General features: G+C 35.3%; 1 protein-coding gene across 1 annotated transcript; it reads right to left on the bottom strand.

Annotated features, from left to right (window-relative positions):
* Positions 1 to 3,153: 3,153 nt before the first annotated feature.
* LOC120084782 lies at positions 3,154 to 3,486 on the bottom strand. The gene has a single exon (XM_039040603.1). It carries the CDS (start codon positions 3,484 to 3,486, stop codon positions 3,154 to 3,156), a length of 333 nt encoding a protein of 110 aa, XP_038896531.1.
* Between the last annotated feature and the right edge of the window lie 10,736 nt (positions 3,487 to 14,222).

Genomic DNA, 14,222 nt, shown 5'->3' with positions numbered 1-14,222 from the left:
TTAGTCTGGGGCGGGATGTGACAGTAGCTTTCATTGCTTTCTTCTTGGATTTCTTGGATGATTTGAGAAAAAGGACAACCAGTTCTAATATGACCCGACTTCTTGCATTCATAGCATATTACCTCATCCTTTTTGCTCTTTTCACCTTTTGACTCTTTTTGGTTGGAGAGATGCTTCTTGAATTGCTTCTTTCTCTTGATGAAGTTCTTATACTTATGTGAAAGATAGGCAACATCATCTTCATCAAGGTCATATTCATCTTGGGAGTCAACTTCTAAAGAGATTGTCTTTAAAGCTATACTCTTTTCTTTCTTTTTCTTCTCATCCTGCATGTTTTTCTTGATCTTTATCTCATGCGTCAACAACGAGCTTATGAGTTCATCAATGGAGAGAGATTTGAGATCCTTTGCCTCTTGAATGGCAGTGACTTTAGGCTCCCATTGTTTAGGCAAAGACCACAATAGCTTCTTTATCTTCTCAAGATTTGAGTACTTTTTCCCAAGTCCGATAGCTTCATTTTCATCAATTTTAAATATTTCATATTGATGAATTAACATGTTAATCTTTATTTCTTTTACTTGACTAGTTCCTTCATGAGTAATTTCTAATTTATCCCATATTTCTTTAGCGGTTTTGCAAATAGATACTCTATTATACTCAACTTCATTCAAAGCACAAAATAAGCAATTAATTAGATTTGACATTAAAGAGCATGCTTTCTTTTCATTTATTGACCATTCTTCCTTAGGTTTTATAGTGCTAACACCATCAACATCTTTTGTTGGAATTTTAAAACCTTCCTCAACAATATCCCATAAATCATAATCAATAGAAAACAAGAAAAATCTCATTCTATTTTTCCAATAACTATAATTAGTACCATTAAAGAAAGGAGGCTTTGTAATAGATTGACTATCGGTAAAAGGGATAAAACCTAAAGTTGCCATAACTCAAAAACAATTAAGTTGATCAAGAAATAAATATTTCAAGAAGAGCAACCGGCTCTGATACCAATTGTTGGATCGATATGGGAACCCTAGAGGGGGGTGAATAGGGTTTAATTAAACATTTTTTCTAAATTAACCTAATTAAACTAATTAATACACTTTTTATAAATAATAAGAAAAATTCAATTTATGCAACAAATAAGATTACAAAAATGTGATAATTTAATTCTATCAAAATTTAGCAAATAAATAAGAACAAACTAAAACATACAATAAATTGCTTAAATTAATTGCAAAAATAAAAAGGAAAGAGTTAGAGAAGAAGACACTGTAATTTTTATAGTGGTTTGGTCAAACTCGACCTACTCCACTCCCCAAGTGCCTCTTGGAAATTTGAATAAAATCTTTCCGACTCTTTCCACAAATTAGAGCCCAACCATTACACCACCGCTCCTTTTACGGGTTCAAGAGAAAACTCGATCCTTTCCACGATTTAGGATCAAACCATTACAAATGTTAGTTTGAAGAACACAATACAACTCTCACTAGAGTGGATTTACATGTTTAAGCATTCAACAAATTTATCCTCACAATACAATAACACTCTCTCAAGAATAAGATGAAAAGAAAAAAAAATTGGGAGCTTAGAGAGAGCAACAATGGAAACGTTTGAGTTTTGGAAGATTATGAAATGTAAAATTTGGAGAGGAAGATGATTTATAGATGGAAAAATTTTTAGAAACCACAATTAATTTGGACCATTAGATTTTAGAAAAGAAAAATCAATGGTGGAGATTTTAAATTAAACTAGTCGTTAGATACAAACAAAATATAATATTAAATTCCTTTTCTTTTTAAAATTAATCTAAAAAATAAAAAACATATCATGTGTCAAAAACTAGCCGTTAGACACAAATATAAATAATATTAAATTCATTTTCCTTTTAATTCATTTTAAATTCATTCTTTTTAGAGTCAATCCAAAAAAAAAAAACATACCATGCGTAAAAAACTAGCCGTTAGATACAAACATAAAAATAATATTAAATTTATTTTCCTTTTAAATTTCTTTTAAATTTCATTTTTTAAATCAATCCAAAAATAAAAAATCCATCATATGTTAATCTCTTAATGATCCATCATTCAACCAATATGCTGCCACATGTCGACATGCAAATGATCTGGTCATGCCACGTCATCCACCACAGTATTTTCTCTATAGACTTGCTTCGGTCATATCGTTTTCGTTTTAGCTTCGATTTGAGTGATTCAAGAGGTGTTGGAATCGTTGTTCCGAGCTCTACGTTATGGACATATTAAAATACTAAAATTTTCAGTAATTAAAAATTGAGTTTGTTATCATCAAAATATTGATTAATTAATTAATTAATTAATTTGAGATTAAGGGCAAAAAAGCCAACACCTGGGGCATTTGGGTCTTTTCACCCTCTTTCTTCACAGTTAATGCTCCAAAAAGCTTCGTTTTTAATCATTTAAGTCTTGCTTCCGCTCTAATTATCGATTCAACTCTTTAGCTACTCAAAACCTACAAATTAGTATAATAAACAAGTAAAATCCACTAACGACGCCAAATTAAGCTAGGGAAATTAGCAATTTTCGAGTGCTATCACCTAGAAACGCCATATCGTTAGGATCGATATGGTTACCATTATTGTTACTGTTTCAAATGAAAAATTATTAATTTTGGCATCTTTACAATTACTGTTACCGCTTGACTCTGACAGGTAAAGGTAAATGTAACGGTAACAATAAATTTGATAAAATTCATAATTTTAAGTAAATGTGATAAAAATAAATTCAATTACATCTGCGATTCAAGTTCATCATAATTGATTTATCAATAAAATTCTATTACAATTATACCAATTTTCATTAAGATTTGATAAACATGGCCTAATTTCAAAAGTTATTAAACAACTAAAATTTTCAATTTTGAAAATGGACGGAATCAAAGTATAAAACCAAAATAATCATTTAATAATATACAAAAAGTCTATTATGTGTAATAATATAAAAAATTTATAACCTGCACAAAATGTACAATTCAATTATCTAGACTTCCTCTCCCCAGTGGCAGCCGCTACAACTCTGACCATCTACTTCCGGCTGACTGTCACAGAAAGCCACACTACAAGTACAAAAAAAAAAAAAAGAAAGAAAAACACCTCGCCGTCGCTGGCGCAGATCAATCAACTTCCGGTATGCACTGCAACACCGGCCGCCAGTGACGATGGCGTGATTCGTGAAACTGATCACCGACGCCGATCAACTGAGCCAGAACCTGTTGTACGGATATTTCCTTAATATCCACCTTTCCCAAAAGCTCCTCTAGCTGCCTCTTCGTGATCTTAATCTTCACCGTCGCCGCCGTTGTGGACGCCACCGCCGCGGAACACTTTTTCTTCTCGCCGTCTCTGAGAAGCCCTTCCTGACCATCGTGGCCCTCCGCCGCAAGAAAATCCCAGTCCTCGCCGGCCCACTGCGCCACCGCGTCGTCCCGCCGTAGACAGTTGCCCATAGAGGATCTTGGATTTGGATGAATGAAAAAAGCAGAAAGAAAAGGAACTTGGGAATTTGGGTAAAATATGATTTCCCTCTCTTATAAAGGAGTGCGGTGGAGGGTTGGGGTGCCACGTAGGATTGAAGAATGGGAGACTTGACTGGGAAAGGGACGGGTCAGTTTCAAAAGTTGCTAAATCAAAGCAATTCCCACCGGTTAAAGGCGGTCAGTGACGACAGCCATGATACTTACTTTCGCCCACTCACTTGTCCTTTCCCTAGTCCAAAGTCCAATATAAAAATAGTTAGGTATATCTGGAGCACTTGTCCTTGTATATGTTAAAAATTATTTGTTCATTTTATTTTTTTAATCTATTTTTAAATATAAAAAAAATAATCAAAATATTTATAAAATATAGTAAAATTTTAAAACTATCAATGATAGATGTCGATAGACACACTGAGTCTATCAATGTTTATCAACGTCTATCATTCATAATTCCAAAATTTTGTTATATTTTGTAAATATTTTCAGCAGTATTAGAATTTAAAATAATTTTTCTTATTTTTTAATATATTTTAATTTAATTATATGTGAGTAATGACAAATGATGCATAGATATATGTACATCTTGAGCCAACAAGAGCGTAGCTCAACTGACATAGTATTCATACTATCAACCTCGTGGTATGAGGAAATTCCCTTATCCCACACTTTAATTACAATACCTTTTCAAAAGGAAAAAAATATGTGCATCTTGAGATATCTTATACATATATTACCTTTTAATATGCCACTTATTTCTAAGTCATATTACAAATTTTGATTATAAAGCTTCGCCATTATTTCTCATAAGTGTTAGTGAATATTAAGAAGCACATAAGAGATATCTCAATTATCAAGTAATAGCAATTCAAGTCTTGTCACTAATAAAAGTATTTATTCATTTTGAAGCTCTTTGTTGAGAATTCTACATTAGAAAAATTAGAGGAACTCATATTCCTTATAAGATACACAGGCAGCTACTCTTCCTATTGTTAATTAATTTTGAGATAAAATCTCATACTATCAAATATAATATCAAATTCTAAAAATAAAAAAAAAAGCAATCTACCCACTTTTTTCCAAAAAGACAAAATTGGAAAAAATAATACTAAAAGCAATGTGAAAGGGAAGAAACGTGGAATATTCGCACTAGTCCTCAGTGTGAAAGCATTTTAGCAAGCAGAATCTTTTCATAAAATTAATGATAATTGTTTTTAAATAATAAAAGTATCCGTTACTTCCAAATATTGTTTAGGTCTGAACGCGCGGTTATATAAGGAATCCGGTTTTCTGATATCCCTTTTTTGTTGCGTTCATTGCACATCCCCTCACGTGACTTGGACGCGCTTTCATTGGCTGGCCAAAGCCTCCAAATTTACGTAATCAATTTTAATTACTCCTAATTAATCATAAACCTTATCCACTTTCGAATTCCATCTTTGTTTTCTTTTTCTTTTTTATTTGTGTCATAAATTTTCATTTTCTCTTGCTTCTTCATAATTATTACTAACTTTTTTATGAGGGTAATATGAGTAGAAACCTCAAGTTTTCATAAAGAAGCCATATTGATAAGAGAAAAGATTAAGTGATATCTTCACATATATAAGGGCTAAGCTAAAAATTCTTATTCATACTAAATAGTTGCAACCTTTTCAGGTTTCAAAAGACACAAAATATATAATAAATATGGAAGGTTGCAACGCTTTACCTTGTATAAGAAACTTTCTAACTTTTTCATCAATGTGTCACATATTTTCTTATCACACCGAGTCCCCTTTTGGAGAAAGCATCATTTTATGAATAGAATACATTCCATGCCTTAATGAACTTAGATTGCAAAAGGTGTGCTCGAAATAAAAAAATGTCAACGAACTCTTTTTTAATGATTGAAATGGCCCCATGTGAGTGGAAACATCAAGTCTCTTTATGGAAGAAGCGAAATTTTTTGAATGAAATACATGTCGTGCCCTAACGAACCTGAGTTGCAAAAGGGGCGCATAGAACGCAAATCTAAGCGAAATTATCCGGTCCCTGAAATGGTCTCATGGGAGTCCTACCTTAAAGCCTCCGACTCAAAATTAAAAATGAAAAGTTATAATATCAATAAGTTGATTTTTTATAAAGAATTTATAGTATAAATAAATCGAATGACCTCATACAAGTGAGAATTGTTTTTTTATTTTATATATTAAAAAGAATAATATAAATATAAATTAAATTCTAAATAAAATTGTTTTTGGTGATTATAAAATTTTTGAAGTGTTAAAATTAATAAAAACGTTTAATAAAATTAAATTCTATGTAGATATATATCAATAACATCTTCAACAAAAAGTAATTAAATGCAAAATAAATTTAATAAAAGTGCAAAAATAATAAATTCTAATAATATTTCATTACAAAGATCTAAGATACTGATAACACCATAAAAGTGTTATTTTCCTTAGCTCAATTTAGTTCATTTGTGGATTTTTACATGCTTATTATCCTCTTTTGTAGGTATTGAGTAATTAAAGGGTAGAACAATCATTTGGAGCAAAACCAAGATAAAAAAGAGTAAAAAAGAAGTTTGGAGCACCAACCTTCAAAGAGAAGAAGAAATTACAAAAATGCCCTTGTAGTGGGAGCTCGGCTGTGTAAGCTATGCACTGCGCTGAGCGCTCAAAGGTTTAATGTAGCATTTGAGAGAGTGCAACTGGTGCGTGGTTTTATGATGTGGAAATGTGGATGAAATGCGATGATGAAAATGCATTGAGCACTCAAGTTTTCTCAATGAAATCTAAGTGTAAACTCCACTGATTTTCCTAGTAAGTCCAGGGTCGAACTCAGGGACTTGAAAAAATAGGTTGCAGTGGTAATTTTTAGTAAAACCTTGCGGTAATCAAATAAATCAATAGTTGTTGAGGTTTATTGTTTGCGATAATGAAAAATAAACAAATGCGGCGGAGTTTGAAAAGAGTTGAATAAACGGAAGATGCGATGAGTATGCGGTGAATGGGTTGAGAAAAGTTTCGGCTAACACATCCTAGGATGCGTTCATGCTATGCGATCATGCAACATGCATACAACATAAACCACCTCTCGGTGCGAATGCCACGACTTCTAAGGCTAGAACACATGCGATATATGCGATAAGTCTATAGGACCTATACATAAGCATCTATTCTTATTTATACGATGACAAAATGACACACACACAAATAAGGCGACCACATAATATCATTCCTATCTTTAGGATGCATGCGATGCAGGTTGACAAACAGAGCTTATCTCTAAGTCCCTATCTCTTGTTTATACAGTAATCTTGCTCTCTCGAGTCTAGATTTTAACCTAGCTCTCTTGAGTCTTAGGTTCTTTCTTCAGACTCTCTCTCGAGTAGCTCTAAAGGGATATTTGGCACAGCATAACCCAAGATAATCACAAGCAATGAACTTCTTAGGTCATGTTAGCTTAGTTATTCTCAACCCATTCGACAAGTAAGCTACTCATGCGTGCAAAGAGAGTGAACAGATGTAGAATAAGAACTTCCATTGTATAAATATAAAGATGAAGTACAGAACAACAATGCAAGGATAGAATAAAGAGCCTGGTAGCAATCTCTTGTTGCCCAGGCTTTTACACTATTTTTCTACTCGTGTTCAAAAGATAATCTTGCTCTCACGAGAGTCGGCCCGCTCTCTGCTTCTACGCCTCAAGGTTCTCTCTCAAGTTGCCCTGAGCGATCTCCAGTCTTTACTTTTCTTGTGCTCAGCCTTAAAATAAAAAGAAAAAACTATGGACAAAGGCGTGCTGAGCTAACTGATCTGAACTTATGAATTTTCAAACTGGTGAACCCCTTTTCTGAAGAATGCTTCTGGTATTTATAGAGCTTCAGTGTGAAGGCGGCTTCTCTCTTATGATTGCTCAGATGGGATGACTTTAATTCCCTAACTGATGCGCCGAATATTTGTCACCGAAAAGCTGAATGTACTTGTTATCGTTAGTGGCTGTCAGCTTAATTCGGATTCGACCGTCATCAGCTATCTGTCCCTTCACGATTAATTATGCCTTTTACCCAGATACGTCCACCAAGTTGCACCAATTCTTCTTGAGCAAATATTTGCAAACAAAATCACCAAAAAGCCTTGTGATAATATTGCGCTCGACCAATGATTTCCTATGATCGCAATTTCCACCTTGCGTCAACGCATATTTTGCATAAAAATACAGAAATTAACTGTTCCTATGCGATGAACGCATGCGACTGCAATATTATGAACTTGATGCTTTTTGGACGCAATCTAACATTTTTTATCAATGCAAGCCAACATTGTTTAAGAACTTAGCACTATGATAATGTGCATTTCTGCCCGTTATCACACCCCCAAATTTAAACAATGCTTCTTCTCAAGACTAAGCTAAAGATTTTCTTTAGCAAGTCGACCGCAATGTTCTTGTTGGGATAATTTATGGACGCGTTTTGTTTTGTTTTATTTTTTTATTTAAGGACGGATGGGTTTGAACTTGAAATCATGTGTTAGACATAACTGATGCGTTTGCTCCCATGCGTCTGAGGTCATGCGTCGGAATGATAATGCGTTAATCTTAGCATGCAATGATCATGCGTTCCTATCATAAGTTTTCTTATGCTTGCACCAAGTATAACACAAACACAAGTTTCTTGGGTAATCCAAGGTCGAACACGGGGATTTATCACTCAATAATATTTATGAGGTGATGCGTTTGAGACGATGAATAAGAATAAAAATAAAGCGAAGAAGGTTTAAATGTTTTACATACTACTCCTACTCCTAACTAAATAGATTGAGCTATAGAAGACTTGCAATGAGAATAAGTAGAGACACAACAACCAATAACGCATAGTAATATTTACTATCTTAAATCGCCCTAGTAATCCCAACTCATTGCATTAACGCATCACACCTCTCGATGGTCAGCCGCATGACTATATCTCTATAGTGTGTGGTTGCATTGAGCATAAAATTGTGCCTATCTCTAGGAACAATGCGAACCTTGCTTAGTGCGTTCCATCTCTTACCTTCTCAGGCAATTAGATGCTGCTATTTAACTTATAGACAAGCAATGCAACATCCCATAGACAGGCGTTGCCACAGCCTTTCACCAAGCAAAGAGGATTAACTCACTTATACTTGCACAACGCACACCTCTTGGTGGGTTACTACATGCGTCCTATCTCTAGGCTACATAATTAAGCATGCGATTGACTTTGATAAATAAATGCTGAAGAAAAACTATGATAGAGATGAAGATGATGAAGAAGACGGTAATGAAGGAGTTAAGATTTGCATTGATCACAAAATATCTTAATATCTCAAGCTAAAATGTAATACAATACAAAGATTAGAAGGGAGATGAAGGACTCTGCATTAAGGCTGCCGGTGGTGCCATGGTTGAATGGTGAAGATGTCTCTCTCGAGCTCTATCTCCGGCGAATGCTTCGATCGTCACTCGGTCTGGGTTGTGGAGATGAATAATTCTCACTAGAAATCTCTTTCAAGCTCTCATCTGTGTTCACAAACTTCTGCCTCTAGGCAGAATCTCGGATGTCTCAAAATGAAGGTCTCAAGGGCTATTTATAGAATTTGGATGCCAACAGCTGTAATGATGAAGGTATGGCTCACTGCTACTTTTGTTACGGTATGGGCATTGTCACATCACCTTATCTTGTTGATGCTCCCAAGGTATGCGTCTGACCTGAAATGATGAAGGTATGGCTCACTACTACTTTTGTTACGGTATGGGCATTGTCACATCACCTTATCTTGTTGATGCTCCCATCTTGCGATCTTCTATTATGGCTGTCAATCCGTGGCCGCAATCTCTATTTATTCACTGCATTCTCCATGCGTTGGACGCATGTGATTACTGCAACTTCCATGCGTTGGACGCATGGGGTTGCCATCTGCGTTTGTCTTTTGCGGTCGTCTGGATTCAGCGCATGCGTTTGTCTGTGATTGCTTATTACAAACGCATGCATTTGATTCCTACGATAGCTACAAAAATAGACACTTTGGCACGAAATAATGCATAATATTGAGTCAGTGAGGTTTTAGGTGCTTATCGACGCAAAACTCAAATTTTCACAAATTCTAAGTATTATCACTGTGTTTTCTACCTGTTAGCCCTCATAATTCTAAATAAAAGGCTTATAATAACTGGCATTTCTGCCAGTTATCAGTTCTTTTCCTAGATTTCTTAAGGATACTTCGTTCAAATCCTATATACCAAAGTTTCCTTAAGTCTTATTCAAGTCTCTTCTTAAAATATTTCTAAGACCTAGGGACCCTTCAAAAGGACTTTACTTAATTTCGGGACATCGCATGATTTATTTCAAAAAGAAAACTTTTCCACCGGGGTGTCAAATGATTTTATCCTTGCATATTTCTTGACATTATTATTTTTTTTCTAACCTTGCACTGATCCAAGTGCCTTGCCTTCGATTTGGCTTGCCCCCACGTGTGTCATGCGGACATCCAACTACGAGCAATGCGCTCTTTCTCAGACTAAACTCATACCTATTTAGCAGCAGAGTTGCGGTCATTTATATTTATGCATTGATCCTGGCAACTTACTTTCGTTTTGGCTTACCCCCACGTGTTTCATGCGGACATCCAACTACCGGTAAGTGCCCTTCTCAACTTAGCTCTTATCAACATGGGTTTCCCTATTGCGTTGACAGTGGAGTTGTTATTCTCAATTTTTTTTTTTTAGAATAGCAAGGTCGAAAATAAATACCTCACCCCCAAATTTAAAATGCGGCAATGTCCTCATTGCCAAAAGATTGAAAGAAGTCATGCGATGTTCTTAGAAAGCTTCATAAAGAAAGTTTGAAAGAAAGCTAACAAACCCCTAGAAATATTTAATGAGGTGACTATCTTAAAGTTAAGTTGACTCTAGTATATATGAAAGAAATAGAAGTATATTTTCCATCATTGAAATCATAATTGGCAAAGAGACAACATGCAGTAACTTACTAAATTTATCCATGTCAAATGATTGCGGTAATCAAAGAGGATGTGGTGATAAGACTTTTAAAACTAAAATGCGATGCGATAGTGCGAAATTTGAAAAAAAAGTGAAGGAAGAATACAACCCCCAAATTTGCGCTGTTGCCCGCATTGTGTATTGATGCATCCTTCTTTACGGAAATCTATCTTCTTTGGATTGCGATGATGGAATGAGATAAGTTGCTTCTTTGTGTAACACCTCCGCAATCCATCGCCTCAATCGTTGCAAGAAAAACAGAGAGAGGGTCAAATATGTTTAAACAAAACAACATTCTTTTTCCGCAATTTTTTTTTCTGAATAATAAGAGTAAGAATAGATAAAGACTGAAAAGATATAGTGAATTGAAAATTATGGGTAGTAGAGAAGAATTGAAGATTCCATGATTCCAAAAACTTGCGTCTCTGATGGATTGCGATCGTCTGATAACGCAGGGACCTCCTACTTCCTTCTTTATTCAAAGTTCTTTAGTTTCACAGAGTTGACTTGGCGATACCAACCTTCACCATGATACGCCTTTACTTGTTGCCCATTAACTTTGAATATGTTAGTTCCGTCATCATTTGATAATTCAACCGCGCCATGTGGGAATACCTGTCTAACTATGAATGGTCCGGACCAACGTGACTTTAATTTTCTCGGGAAAAGCTGTGGTCGTGAGTTGAATAGTAAGATCTTCTGCCCGACTTAAAGGTTCTTACCGCATATGTGTTTGTCGTGCTAGCGCTTGGTGCGCTCCTTGTAAATCTTTGCGTTTTCATATGCGTTAATCCTCCAATCTTCTAGCTCAACCAGTTGCATTTTTCGCGCTTCTCCTGCTTTCTTCAAATCAAAATTCAGTTTCTTCACCGCCCACATTGCCTTGTATTCTAGCTCTAAAGGCAAATGACATGCCTTACCAAATACCAACGTATATGGGGACATACCTATGGGTGTTTTAAATGCAGTCTGGTATGCCCACAACGCATCGTCGAGCTTTGTTGCCCAATCTATTCGCAAAGGCCTTACTACCTTCTCGAGTATCAGTTTAATCTCTCGGTGGGACACCTCGGCCTGACCATTCGTCTGCGGATGGTATGCGGTGGTCACTTTGTGGAGAATATTGTATTTGCACAGCAGCTCCTTAACAGTATGATTGACAAAGTGAGACCCCTCATCACTTATTATGGCACGTGGGGTGCTAAAACGAGTGCAAATGTTCTTCTTCAGAAATTGATAGACTACCGCCGCATCGCTTGAGGCACATGCCATTGCCTCTACCCACTTGGATTCATAGTCGACGGCTAATAAAATATAGTGTTCGAGGGAGGGAATGTGATAACTTGTAGAAATACTGTTTTATTTATAATGTTTTATTTAGATATTACGGCTAAAAGAAAAAAAAGTTGTGTCGATAGTATAGAAATTGGCTAAGAAATGCGAAAATTATGAAATGTCGTAAATACACCCACTGACACCATTTCGATGGTAGAATATAATGTTTCAGTTTTGTTTTGCAGGAAATTATTCATCGCATGTGTTCATGGCTCAAAGACAAAATGAACAACGCATCTACGTCGCATTGCACCCATCAATCGAGAACGAAGAGATGATCGACGCAATGACGGCGTATTCGACAATCGATCAAGAGCTCTAGCGATCAATGCAATTCAACCGCATGCGGTAATAAAAAATAACACCGAATGCGGCGATAGATCGAAGATGTGAAGAGCAACACATTTGCGGAGGATTCTGACAAGTGTACAGCTTTTAGTTGGGCATTTCTGACGAATTGATTGCGTAACAGAAGGAATTTCCATTCCGCCATTTCAGGAACTACCATAACTATACAGTGGGGACCACAAATTCAAAGAGTCAAGGCCTCGCCTATAAATAGCTTCTTCACGCTGAAAGATATACAGATACAGATACTGGTACATACATATATACATAGAGACGTGCATATACTAATTCTGAGAGAGAGGCTGGTCTGAAGCGACTGTCCAGAGTAGATCTGGGAGAACCACGAGACAAGGCCGAGAGGTGTCTCCGAGCAGAAAACTGTTCCAATTCCCGTAGTTCACTAGAAGAAATTCGGCCTTTAATGTCGGTTGCCAACTGACATTAAAGGTAGTGTTATTAAAGGCCTTCAGTAACACCAATATTGCAGCCTTCAATGTCGGTTGCAACCGGCATTAAAGACCTTCAATGTCGGTTGCAATCGACATTGAAAGTCTCAATATTGAAAGCCTTGCAACCGACATTAAAGGTCTTTAGTGACTAAAGGTCTTTAATGTCGGTTGCAACCGACATTAAAGCCCTTTTTTTTTTTTTTAAATTCTTAATCGACATTGAAGCCTGAATCTATCCGTTTTTTTTTTAAATTCCGTTGCCGAATCAATTTTTTTGGTCAAATAAGTTAAAAATGATATTATATGTCTCGTGTTGGGTCAGGAAATGTCTGTTATTGTTTTATATTAAATAGTATAAAAAAAAAAATTGCATGGCGAGCCCATCAATATGTGTCTTCTACCTATGAATTTATCCACAAACAAGAATCAATATTTCCAATTCATTACATATACTCATCAATATTTGTCTTCCACCTATGAATTTATCCACAAACAAGAATCACAATACCAAAACCAGACTTTCATAGAATACTTACACCAAAGCCATCATTTCTCTCATTCACAAATATCAAGTAGTACTGATTCCATGAATAAACAAGAATCACAATACCAGAATCACAATACCATGAATACAACTTCCAATAATAAACAGATCATGTCTTCCACCTATGAATTTATCCACAAATAAGAATCACAATACCAGAATCAGACTTTCATAGAATACTTACACCAAGCCAACCAGAACCAGACTTTCATAGAATACTTACACCAAGCCATCATTTCTCTCATTCACAAATATCTAGTACTAGTTTCATGAATAAACCAGAATCACAATACCATAAATACAGCTTTCAATGATAAACAAATCATGTCTTCCACCTATGAATTTATCCACACACAAGAATCACAATACCATAACCAGAATTTCATAGAATACTTACACCAAAGCCATCATTTCTCTCATTCACAAATATAAAGTAATAATAATTCCATGAATAAACAAGAATCACAATACCAAAATACAACTTCCAATAATAAACAGATCACGTCTTCCAACTATGAATTTATCCACAAATTAATTCTAAGCTAGCATTTACATTCTATTGAGACAAAAAAACAAGAATTACATCCTTATACAAATCGGCCAACAAAACTTGCCCATTGGGTCCGAATTACGTCGATCTCTCCTTGCGTATATGCATATTTTGTATTGAACTACAAAAAGGAAAAAAAAAAAGAAGATAAACTCAACATAAGTTTACGTTCATTTATTAAATTAAAGCTAGCACTATATAAAAAATAAATAATTTATGTACGAGGCTAGTAATGGGAGTAGTAGGATTATGCACTATTTCGTGTATATACTTTTGCACATAGTACCCGCATCCTACAGAATCTAATTGATGAGGGCACTGCATATAAAGTTGAAAACAATTGTTAAATTGTTATAAAGAAGTCGAATGAACATAAATTGTTAAAAAATGAAACAATTACAATTTATCTTTATAGGTTTCCAATTTTGGAGAAGACCGATAGTGTTGGAGATCGTGCTTGGCTTGCCATGTTTTCAAT

This window comes from Benincasa hispida, chromosome 9 (assembly GCF_009727055.1).
Source record: "Benincasa hispida cultivar B227 chromosome 9, ASM972705v1, whole genome shotgun sequence".
In the NCBI taxonomy this organism is placed as follows: domain Eukaryota; kingdom Viridiplantae; phylum Streptophyta; class Magnoliopsida; order Cucurbitales; family Cucurbitaceae; genus Benincasa; species Benincasa hispida.
The sequence above is the reverse complement of the archived record's forward strand: the minus strand, read 5'-3'. Positions and strand labels throughout refer to the sequence as shown.

What these genes read in the sequence shown, in the direction of transcription:
- LOC120084782 (XM_039040603.1), bottom strand. Translation starts at nt 3,486, where the DNA reads ATGGGCAACTGTCTACGGCGGGACGACGCGGTGGCGCAGTGGGCCGGC.